Raw genomic sequence first — 12,740 nt, 5'->3', positions numbered from 1 at the left:
ATTGCCATGTGTATACAGATGCCAGCAATATAATAGATTTTGACTTACTTATTCTTGACCACATTGCATTGCATTATGCAGTTTTAGAAAAAGTACACATGCAGGAGACACCAACCCTAAAGCTCCTGATCAAAGACAGCATGTATACAGTTTACAACAATTGACATGTACAATTATAAATATGTATATGTGTCTATCTCTATATCATATAAAGTCTAGACTAAATGTGCATCAATCAACACAAAATTCTTTAACCTGTAATATAGTGTTATTCAGCAATGTTAACCGCAATAACGATATTAACATCTGACCCTATGTAAAAGAGAAGTAAATAGTTTCAAGGGAGACAACTGTTTACATTTTTGCCGGCAAGATTTTTTCCCAAAGATGGTACTCAGAATAGAATACTATACTGTATATAGCTTCTGATTGGATGATACAGGATTGGAATTACATCTAATTGAAAGCTTATCAATTAGGTTTTAAAAATACAGAAAATCATATTCACATTTTACAAAGTATAGAAAATGCGGCATGAACATCTATATTTTTGGCGTTCTAATGCAACACTGGCATTTCAAGTAACAAGAACTGCTACCTGTTTTTTCCTAGTTTGTGTAGTCTTCGAGGAAAAAAAAAGGGAACACCAGTGGTACCCTATGGAAAATGCATTACGAATAATAGTGCTCTTGTAAGCATTAAGATTGTCATGGTTATTGTTGTTCAGATCTTTTATTTTTTCAATAACAATATTATCTACATGTAAAAAAATAACTATGGATAGTAAAATAAATGTTCTGTTAATATATAAAGCATTTGTAAAATAAGGAAAAGTGGTATAAAGAGACAACTTGCAACCAGATACCCAAACAACAAGGATGTATAATAACATAGGGGAGAATCCCTGGAGATATCATAATGGCAATCTATCAAGATCAAAAACAACAAGGATGTAAAAGTAAGGGAAGATACCTAAGTTGCAAAAATTAAATATCGTACATCTCAAAAACAGTGAAATTTAAAAAATGACATACACATGTATATATATACTGAAGAACTGTAGTGACATGATTGAATGCCAACTTATAAGACTTATGTTTACTATACTTGGCAAGTATCATGTTGCTAAAACAGAACAATTTGTATTCAGAAACCTAAAGCACATTTACACAAATGTTTAATAAGATGAAGATTTTTTCTAATAGACAATATATTTACACTCCTCCTATTCTTTATCTGACAGACAGGTATAGAAAGGTAAGCCAGTACTTAGCCACCAGGAAGGTAACAGAGATATCTTGTTAGTGATGAAGGTTTGGCACCTGTCTTTTGGGTTAAGTACTTACATGTCTACACATGATTTATATTTAGTGTTTTGGGGTTTAGTGTGACCCCCATTTTCCCTAAACAAGTAAACAATTATATTTAGGGGTCAACTGAGGATCAACTCATCAGGGTGAGGGATTTTCTTGCTGCCTTGAAGACCCATTGTTGGCAAACGGCTGTTGTCTGTTCTTTGGTCAGGTTGTTGTTTCTTTGACATATTCCCCATTTCCAGAACAGATTTTCATTTACATAGACCAATGATACAGGTTACAAGGTATGCACACCATAAACTCATGGAGACAATGAATTTTATTTAACTAACCTCTATAAATTTATCCATAGTTGAATCTGTTGGTCGATCCATTATTAGGAACCGCATGTTCTTATGCTCAATCTCCGCAGGTTCTGGTCTTCGTGACTTCATGTTTGTCATAGATATTGTTTACGTAATATGAGATTGCGTCCACTCAGAATTCTACGTTAACAAATGTACAACGAAATAAACTCTTTAAAATCGGAACAAAATAAATAAATTCACATAAAACAAAGTGAGAACAAAATGTACCCAACGATGAACTATTTATCCAACGATCTATACACAGAAAAGCAGATATGAAAGACGTTCGGCAGAATTTCCCTGTCGAGGAATTTATCCGTCAAATTAACCCATTCAACGTAGTGTGTTGACACTGCCACAGAACATAGGATTCAAATAAAGCACCACAGTAAATGACTGTTTAGTTTACACGTGCTGTGCCTGGCAATAGTCCCCACTGTTTGTAACGAACTCCATAAATGTATGACCATGTACTCCAAAAAACTGAAAAGACACAAAATGTATAAGAATTAATGCATATTTTAGGCTACATATCAAACTTAAATATAAGTAAATAAAACTTACAAACAAGAAAACTATTTTTTTATGTATGAAAATAACAAGTGTTGAATTCTCATGTACTACCTTTCTTCATGGTTCTAAGCAGAATGAATTTACATTCATACATGTAGAGTGTACATGTAGTAAGGGTGTTTTTTATTAGCTGTAATGTTCTTAATGTTTACACTACAAACTGACACTGAAGTTGATTCAAGAAGAAGATGACCTTGGACTTGGTATTTAAGTTAAGCCTTCATTTACATCACCATTGCCTATAAAAAAGACTTGGTAAACATATCATGCATATCAGATTTTTTTAAGTCCAGACTAAAAATATAAGTCTTCCAAATTAGATTTTCTATCCCAATAAGACTGTATTAATTGTCATGATATTATCAAACTATCTACAGAATATTTATTTATAGAATACCATATCTCTGTTTATTGTGAAGGTGGGCTGTACTGGGGAAAATAAGCCAACAAACTTGGACGACATTAAGAAAACAAAACACAACAACAGAAGGATTTCGACTAATTACTTCATTGTGTGCAGTGTCTGTACTAGATTATTACATGTCGATAGCTTTCCCAATAATCCAATACACAAGGTAGATCTAACTTCCCCAATAATACAATATGCAAGGTACAAAACAAAAGGAGATTGCTTTCCCAATATTGCAATAATCCAATACACAAGGTAGATAACTTTCCCAATAATAAATACAATACACAAGGTAGATAGCTTTCCCAATAATAAATACAATACACAAGGTAGATAGCTTTCCCAATAATAAATACAATACACAAGGTAGCTATATATATATATATAGAGAGATAACTATCCCAATAATAAATACAATACACAAGGTAGCTATATATATATATAGAGAGATAACTATCCCAATAATAAATACAATACACAAGGTAGCTATATATATAGATCACTATCCCAATAATAAATACAATACACAAGGTAGATAGCTTTCCCAATAATAAATACAATACACAAGGTAGATAGCTTTCCCAATAATAAATACAATACACAAGGTAGATAGCTTTCCCAATAATAAATACAATACACAAGGTAGATAGCTTTCCCAATTATAGAAAACACAAGGTAGACAACTTTCTCAATATTTAGAATAATACAATACACAAGGTAGATAGCTTTCCCAATTATAGAATACACAAGGTAGATAACTTTCCAAATAATACAATACACAAGTTAGATCAACTTTCCAAATAATACAAAACACAAGTGACAAAGTCATGAAAGTAGATGGCTTTCCCAATAATACAATACACAAGGTAGATAACTTTCCCAATAATACAATACACAAGGTAAAAAACAAAAGTAGTTTGGTTTTCCAATATTCCAATACACAAGGTGTTCCTTTTGCAAAATCACCTTTGATAATGACATGTTTATATAAAAAATTTGTAAGGGTTCCGCTGAACCCAGTGTCTCGCCTACTTTTGCTGTAAATCGCAGGCTCAACAAAAAATGAGGAAAAAATTAATAAAAACATTCCTGTAAGAAGCTTCTGTCCAAGTTTGGTAAAAATCTAGGATAGTTAATGAATCAAATTAATGTTTTGAAAACTTTAACTGCGGACTGTATGTAATGTTAACTGGAAGAAAATATAAGTCCATTTAAAAGTAAAATACAGAAAAAATGTAGTTATCTTTTTACAAAATTTACTTCTGGATACTATCTTATGATCATAAATAAGCTTCTGTCCAAGTCTGGTACAAACCCAGGATAGTTTAAGAAAGTTATTAAAATTTTAAAAACTTTAACCACAGAGTGAATGTAATGTTTCCACTCAGAAAAACTAAGTCCATTTAAAAGTAAAATACGGAAAAAATGGATTTATATTTTTACAAAATTTACTTCTGGATACTATCTTATGATCATAAACAAGCTTCTGTCAAAATTTGGTTCAAACCAAGGATAGTTTAAGAAGGTTATTAAAATTCTAAAAACTTTAACCACAGAGTGAATGTAATGTTTCCCCGCAGAAAAACTAAGTCCATTTATTAGTAAAATACGGAAAAAATGGAATTTTATTTTTACAAAATTTACTTCTGGATACTATCTTATGATCATAAACAAGCTTCTGTCCAAGTTTGGTAGAAATCCAGTATAGTTTAAGAAAGTTATCAAAATTTCAAAAACTTTAACCACAGAGTGAATATATGTGGACGCTGCCGACGAAGGAAAATAGGATCGCTTAGTCTCGCTTTTTTCAACTTAAGTCGAAGGCTCGACAAAAATGCATTCCTTTCGAGAATTTTTATCTTATATAATATTCAATTTCTAATGTAGCAACAGTTATATATACATGTCATGTATATATTTGTCAATTCATGCAGAGTCTCAGCATGCATATAGATAAGATTTTCTATGACCCAATATCAATATTCTTGTTAATAATGGCATCATTTGATTTTTTACTGACATGATTTTGATGTAAACACCAATTCATGTATTATATATGATTTCTTTTTTATAAGCAGGCTTAGTCTGATTATAAAACAGGATCTTTGTACAATGCACATTGCAGTAAAAAGTTTAATATACATAAATATATGATATCTAATTGAAAAAGAAACAGTCCATCTTAAATCGCAAACTTTTTAATTGCATGTACCAATATCACACTTAAACACTAGTACTATGGCCCAGGCTTATAAAATTCTTCCCTTCAAGTCAACAGTGAGCAGTTAAAATTTTCCAAAAATTGAGCTTCCAGGTTGTAGACTCAAAGCCAAAGGTTCATCGTTGAGCCAGCAACACTTGATTATATAAATATCTTCTAATCTCAAACATTTTGTCTAAGTACATTGGAACATCTCCTTACATTAGACTTCCTGGTAGTACTTCCTTATTTGTTTGAACTACCCTACTTCTACAGTAAAACCAGGAGATTGTAGAATATTTAGGTCATTTAAATGCCGGTAAATGACACCAGACATCTTCCAAAAATCCTGTCTGATGCACGAGTAATAATCTTATAAAACATAAATAAATATACCTATAAAACCATCCCCATGGCCATGTAAAGTATGGGCTATTATCTTATAAAAGCATCTCCATCAGCAAGATCAGACAAGATTATAAAAAAGTTCTTGGTCTTTAAAACACATGAGCAGCAGCGAATTAAGAAACCTTTTAAAGAACAATGGATTCTATCATCAGGGGGGGTAGATGCAGAACCGTAGCCCTTAAGACTTAGGTCCTTTTGTTAATTTTTTTTATGTGTGGACAATACACAAATAATAGAAAAATAAAATAAGGACCCAAGAGCTACAGTTCCACAGCTACAGGGAGGTCTAATGCTGAACCTTCATGAGCAACAGGTTTCACCCCTGATTTATAATGTTGACAAAATTCTAGTTTTCAGTGAGGTGTTTTCTGGTTATGTAGTTCTTTTTTCTTTTTGTTCATTCCTAGTAATACATGTATTGTTTTTTTTTATTTCTGATCTCATGGTACAGACTGATCTACTTTCAGTTATGTTTTTTATTGCCTTCAATTTTTGTATTGTATAAATATTTTTTTTCAAAAAGTAAGTATCCTGCACTCTTCAGATCAACTTGAAATCTACATGCAATTATGTGTGTATACTGTGTGTGACCCTTAGTCCAATGTGTACATGAAAAATACATACATGTACAATAAGTAGGACAATACAGTACATCAAAAATATTGTCTTTCTAAAAGCTCTGGAAATGATTTTAAAATATAATCCACACTTACCAAACTTAAGAATAATAATTTCCCAAATTGCATATATATATTTACAAAGACAAACTCAAGTTGTTAAAGTTTACAAAAAAACCCCACATTTTGTTACAACTATTTTAAAACCATGTTAAGCGATAAAAATTTTAAGCTGTATTGACGTATTGTGTGAATTTGTCAAACAACAGGAAAAAGGTAAAAGTCATAATATCATGTCTATGTATATTTGTGATCGGAGGTGGTCATTATAAAATGTCAACGATTGGTAACTAGTTCACATACATAATAAAACTTTCACACGTCAGACATTCCCATAATAAACAACTTCTGACCGATACTCAACCCTTCAATACAAAAACAAAAGAAATACAATTGTTCTATCAACTTACATTTACACGATATAGACAATTTCATTATCCACAGCCCCACACTTTACACTCACATTTCTCCATTGTGAGAAAATCAGAAAGAAATGAAATAGGTCATGAAAGGAGACAAAGATTTAAATCCCATTCATACATTCTGTCCAGGTACATTCTGTACAGGTAACAGGCCACCTACTAACATTCTTAACAATCATTTTAAAACCTTCAAACACGTTTATCTTTATTTGGGGTTTTATCTGACGATTTATCCTCCTTCCTTTACAGACCTATATTAACATCAATCAAATGTAAACTTATGTCGCAATTCCATACATGTAATTTGGTCTAACAAGTCATTCATGGGTCTTCATTTTCTTATGAATTAAATTTGATGTGTATGCTGTGTATTTGTTTTTTGAAGATCGTGGTGCCACAACTGATATAAAAATAATGAGATGTGGTTTGACTATATAGACTCATATACATGTACCGACAACAAAAGGTACAGGATGTTGACTTAAAGATGTTTTTTTGTCATTGATTTTTTTGTCTCATTGATGTTACAATGATGAACATCTTATCATATTTTCTTTTATTTACGTCACAGGATATCACTGCAAATCACCAAACGATGAGCAAATGTATAAATGCATCCTAGTGTAAATATTGTTACTCCAGAAAATATTTGTCTTTTCTGTTTATTCCATCACTTGACTGTCATGTTACCTAAGAAATGTTGTCAGTCTCTTTCATGTAGGCAGTGATATTTTTTTTTACTAAATATGTACATGTACCTTAGACAAGTTGTATGTACATGAAGTATTTGTTAACCTTTTATATATAGTGGCTCTTTGCAAATCCTTAACAGTATTTTTTTTCAGTACAAAGGAATAACACATAGTCATACATGTACTTTAGGTAATTAGACATGTGTCTTTACTTTTCACCAGATTACCTCCTATACACATGATACATGTGCAATATGTTCACGACTGTAAATAAAAGACATGTAAATTTTGTGCATTTTGATAATACATTTCAGTCTTAAAGACAGATACGTATATATACATAAAATTTTCCAAGTCCAGCAAAATTTTAACACTTTTCTTCCATATTTTAGTTTAATTCCTTTTTTAAACCCTCACATTCACACACCCAAAATATATAAGATTTTATAGTCCTGATTTAATACATTTACATATTACATTAAATTTGCAATACATCATGGATGTCCTTTTAACTAGGTCAAACCTGAATTTCTTTGATGTACAGATAATATCATTCTGTACCAAGCAGTAAGATCACATGATTAGTCACGTCACATGTCTGCATTAGAAAGTTGACATAAACTTAAGATAAAGGTGCTGCACAATAGTGCATTTTGTTTCAACGACAGATTCAGGGAGAGTCCCGGGGTTTGAACCCCCCTTTTTTTTTTACCATCAATGCATTTTAATGAGAACATAGTTAGACCCCCTCCCCCTCTTTATCCTGGGTTGGGAACCCACTTTTAAAATGGCTCAGCCCCTAGATCCACCCCTATGTTTATTATCCAATTAATAAAAAAAAAAACATGATACTGTGTAACACAATTGTAATTGTGGTATTCATCATTTAAATTCACAAAAAAAAAATACTAAAAAATTTTAAAAGTTAAATCTTCCGCCATCCTAATAGGAAGGTATTCATATTCAAAAGTTTAAATTAATTTACAGCCATTCTAACATTTTCACAATAAATGTCCATAAAAGGAAAACAACAATTACATGACAGCCCGATACTGCAGATAGTGAGACAAGTGCACTGCCATACAATCAAGGTTTATCTGTAGACCAATCGATACAATATGCACAACTACACACCACTTTTATCCACCTGTACTACTGATGATGAAGGGGTGAATGTCCTCTCTCCTATATTAATGTGAAGGAATGTCACGTTAAAGCACGACTGGTTATTAAACTATTTGATGTATTTGTGAACATCATATGTATTATTGATGTATATATGTTGTTATACATGTACAATACATGTATGTCAACTGAAAAATTTCAGTAGCACATTATAATTTCCTCATATTTATCCTTTGTTTATGAAATGTGGTGAAGTCCTATTTCATAAATTCTTTAGAAGATTAAAATGTGGGTTTTTTTCTGAGACAGAATGTGAAAGTAAATATATATACATGTACATGTAGACATAGTTTGGGGAAATTATACAATTACAATTTGTGGAAAAAAATCCAAGATTTTAGAATCACTTCTAATTATCAGATTATGACTTAATGCATGGTCACGTTTAAAGGAGATACAATGTACATCGATACTGACAAAACAAAGTACAAAACTTATTTGCTCTTGAATTAACCCAGAAACATAAAATATTCATCTATGTAAAATGTAATATTTATTTATCTTTAAACTAAGGACTGGGGCACAACAATTGAAAATGTTCTTAGTCCTGTTAGTTTTAAATAAATGTAAGAAAGCACAACTATATTCTATTCCTAATTATTTGATGCTATCTGTCACTGATAACAGAAATGTTTATCTCATCTCTGCAGTCTCCTAGCAGCTTTATAATGAAAAAGTATGATGATCATACATCTTCCCCACTTCACAAAAATTCTTTATAAGACATCTGTTGCTTTTAATTGGTCTCTGTGTAAAACATATCATATATACCTGGAGAAAATATTTCATTCACAAAATGATAACATGTTTACATAGACTGTCAGGTAAACAAGACACACCTGCATGTAACCTAATGACCTTTATCAAAACAAACAAAATATATCAGATATTTATTGGAAACATTTAACCAAATTTTCTCTGCAGTGGTCCTTCAAATAATCAAAATAAAAGTATGCAAGAAAAATAAACAACCAAATAAAGTTATTTACCTGTAAACATGTGTATCCTTGGAGGAAATGTTAAAAACTTATTTATCATTGGACCACTAACAATAGCACTATCACGACTATAGCAGTCTGTAACATCCAAATCATTTAGACTTACTACTATAGACTAATGACATTCATTGTGTAACATGTACATATAGATAAACAGACAAAGCGCAGTTCATATGGAAAATATAGAAATCACATACCCAGACTTCAAGCAGCAATTTTCAGTCTTAAAACCCATGAATTACAAATTCAACCCAGAGAGAGGACAACGTTCTAACATGTCTAATAAATAAGTTCACTTGTCTGGCACTGATTAATAAAGTTGTTATATACATGTACATGTAGGATAATAAATTGAGAAGGTACTAAGGTAGTTATAATATATTGATCCACAAACTCGAGAGTTCTACGATATTTGTTCATACATGTAGCTGATATTTTTTTTTACACAATTTAATACATTTACAATACATCACTAATAAATCAACTGATAATTTCAGCGTATAATACAGATTTGTTTAATTATACAGTATTACAATTATCAGAGGTTTTATCTCTAATAGTGTGGGCGACATGTCCCCCAAAGGCTGTTTATTTAGCAATATGATTATACATGTTTAATGGCAATTACATACAATGAATTTGTTAATACCCTGCATTACAATACACTGTACAATAAATTTCTGAATTGATTCAAACCAAGCTGTTAGGGAAATAAACAAGGGATCCAAAATCTTCTGTCTACATACATGTAGAATTACAGGGGTGGGGTGGGGCAGAGAAAAATACAGAAGTTAAAAAAATATTGAATGTTTTTTTTTCTTCTTATCATTTTATTCTCTGAAAATGACTCTCAATGTCTTAATTTTATCTATGTTAAATTTAACATGTATGCATTCAGAAATATCTATGAAATTGAAATTACAATTATGACAATGGGGCTCAAGTATTTGTTGTATAAATCAGCTTAGCAAGTACATGTGCCTATGTTCAGTGAACTGTGAAATTGGGGACAAAATTGTAATTTGTCATTGAACTTTGAAAGTTCACCTCATGTTATAATTTCCCTATTTATTACATTTCTATGGTCATTGGGTCACCTTTATTTGACATTAGTTTTCTTAGTTGACATCATCATGACTATGTGTACCAAGTTTCAAGTTTATCTGGCCATGCCTTCATGCTAAACTGCTGTAACAAAAAACTTTTACCTTATACAAATGGAGAAACTAGAAAACATTTACTATTTTTCTTATTGCCCATTACCAGTCAGACTCACTACAAATGCAGGTGGGTAGGAGAAATTCTATTGTCAACAGTTATATGATGCCCACCCAGTATAAATTCCTCATATAAATTAATTGTGAGTTATCTCCCATTGTAAGAAAATCTATCTGCATTTTAAAAACACACAAGTTGCTTCATTTATACTAAAAAGAGTACACATTCTGCCTCAAACTTGATTCTTTCATTAAATATTGTCTCTGATGAAATGATTAATGATAATTTTCTGTTGGTTGAAATCCAAGACAGTAAAAGACCCACAACTACCTCAACATTATAACACGGTTAGTGTTATGTTTTTTTTTTAGAAAAAAAGCATGATTGACTATTGAATCATACAAGTCTGGTTGAAAATATTGTTAGATTCAATTTTACTTTTGCACATTGTATATGTATCAAAAACCATGAAAACTTTTAACATGTTTAAAGGGGATCCAATATTACTTTTATCTTTAAAGAGGGGGATAGGACCTTTATATCAGGAATTCCGGGATCTGGTGTTTTAGGCTCTGGATTTCCAGATTGTGCCATTCAGGATCCGGGAATTCTTTTTTCAAATTTCACGATGTCGGGATTATTTAAATTAATTTAAATCAAGACCTTTAAATTTTGTGTTTTTAAGCCCGAAAATCAGAATAAGGACCCTCCAACCCCTGTTTTAACTCGCAGAGCTTACCTGATGAATGCCAACAGATCAGGCTATATCAAACATGTACCGATTTTGAAATAAAACATTTTCCTGTTAAACTTCAAATATTTGTCACAGAATAAACTTTTGATTTCACATTATGACATACAAGGAGTATATTGTGCAATCATAAAAACTTAGGGTCAATTATGTAATGAAAGATAAGTCCCAAAATGTGAAATTCTTTATCAATGAATCCGGTGGAGTAAAAACCAGAATTGGTCATTGTCGTCATCTTCGACCCTGATTTGGGACTTTTAACTTCACTAAACAAATAATTAAACACCAACAATGACCAAGAAAATGGTATCAAACACCATTCTTTTCATTTTGAGTTTTCAGGTATATTTCTGCAATATTTATCAGGTATTGTGTAATTTCTAAACATAGGAATTTTAACTTTCAATTTCGCTTCCTACGCATGAAACACGCACAAGATGAATGAATGGGCAATACACAAATTTCCCATCTGGGATCCGTTTCTCGTGATTGTGAAATAATTTTCAATGAAAGACAAGTTGACAATTCAACTTACCAGTATATTCCTGCACATTGATCGCACTCAACGCTTTTACCTCGCTCTTACAGCGAGACGGTACAGAAAAATGGGAAATCTAAATGTTTTCACCTCTACACAACCGCTCAAGCAAGTATGGCTGTCAGACTTGTGACGTCACGAGTACATTGGGGCACAAGGGGGGTAATATTGATTTACAGATGTGACTAACAACCAACAATGAGTCACTTGTTGATGAACAGGGACCTAATTATTACAAAGCTATGACAAGTCACCGATTTAAATAACTTTCAAGCAAATATTCTGATGAGGAAGCCCATAAGAAGAAAATGAAATTGAAGGGTTCTTCTATAAATTTGTATTTATAGATTGTAATTATTTATTTAAAATGTACTGTGCGTATCATTACAGTACTATATATATTTTCTAAAATAGAATTTGTTAATACTTTGTTAAATTTGAGATATTGTCATGCATTCTGGTAAATGTTATCAAAATGTATAGGTCACTATGCTATTTTTTCTAATTACAAGTAGTACAAAATTACCAAAAATATAATATTCACTCTTTTTTAAAAACAAAAGAAATAGATTTTTTTATATAATTTTCGAGATCAGTTTAATTATATGCTTTAAACAATTATATAAAAATGATGTCACCAAACTCGTTTTCTTACTGTACAATGAGTAAACAAGTGAATATTTTGGATAACTTTACAATCGTGATTAAAAAAAAATACTATAAGAGTTACCTCCCCTTACATGGCCTTTTTTTTTTGAGAGAGAGAGAGAGAGAGAGAGAGAGAGAGAGAGAGAGAGAGAGAGAGAGACATTCACATATCTGTTAAACATCATATAAAATACAACAAATTACTTATTTTTCTTTGTTTAAAAGAACCGTCTTACACATAAATTGGCAATCTGACTAAATATTTGCAGATTTAAGCAAAGAACTAGACCGACTATGTACTGCTTTTTTTTATTCCAAAATGGCGGTATACGGTAATATCTTCTTCTTCCATATACAG

General features: G+C 31.3%; 1 protein-coding gene across 4 annotated transcripts in view; it reads right to left on the bottom strand.

Annotated features, from left to right (window-relative positions):
* LOC134690740 (protein tyrosine phosphatase type IVA 2-like) overlaps positions 1 to 11,903 on the bottom strand; it is a 32,667-nt gene extending 20,764 nt beyond the window's left edge. Inside the window, exons 1-2 of one of the 4 annotated variants that reach the window (XM_063550789.1) lie at positions 11,732 to 11,903; positions 1,649 to 2,146 (exon numbers count right to left, since the gene is read on the bottom strand). In XM_063550789.1, coding sequence (XP_063406859.1) covers positions 1,649 to 1,759 — 111 coding nt within the window. In that variant the 5' untranslated portion in view covers positions 1,760 to 2,146; positions 11,732 to 11,903. Of the gene's footprint in view, positions 1 to 1,648; positions 2,147 to 2,287; positions 2,392 to 5,966; positions 5,989 to 6,340; positions 6,479 to 11,731 lie in introns of those variants that run through there. The other 3 variants (XM_063550793.1, XM_063550791.1, XM_063550792.1) reach the window with 3 other exon arrangements.
* Positions 11,904 to 12,740: the final 837 nt, after the last annotated feature.

The sequence above is a fragment of the Mytilus trossulus genome, chromosome 11 (assembly GCF_036588685.1).
Source record: "Mytilus trossulus isolate FHL-02 chromosome 11, PNRI_Mtr1.1.1.hap1, whole genome shotgun sequence".
Classification (NCBI taxonomy): Eukaryota; Metazoa; Mollusca; class Bivalvia; order Mytilida; family Mytilidae; genus Mytilus; species Mytilus trossulus.
The sequence above is the reverse complement of the archived record's forward strand: the minus strand, read 5'-3'. Positions and strand labels throughout refer to the sequence as shown.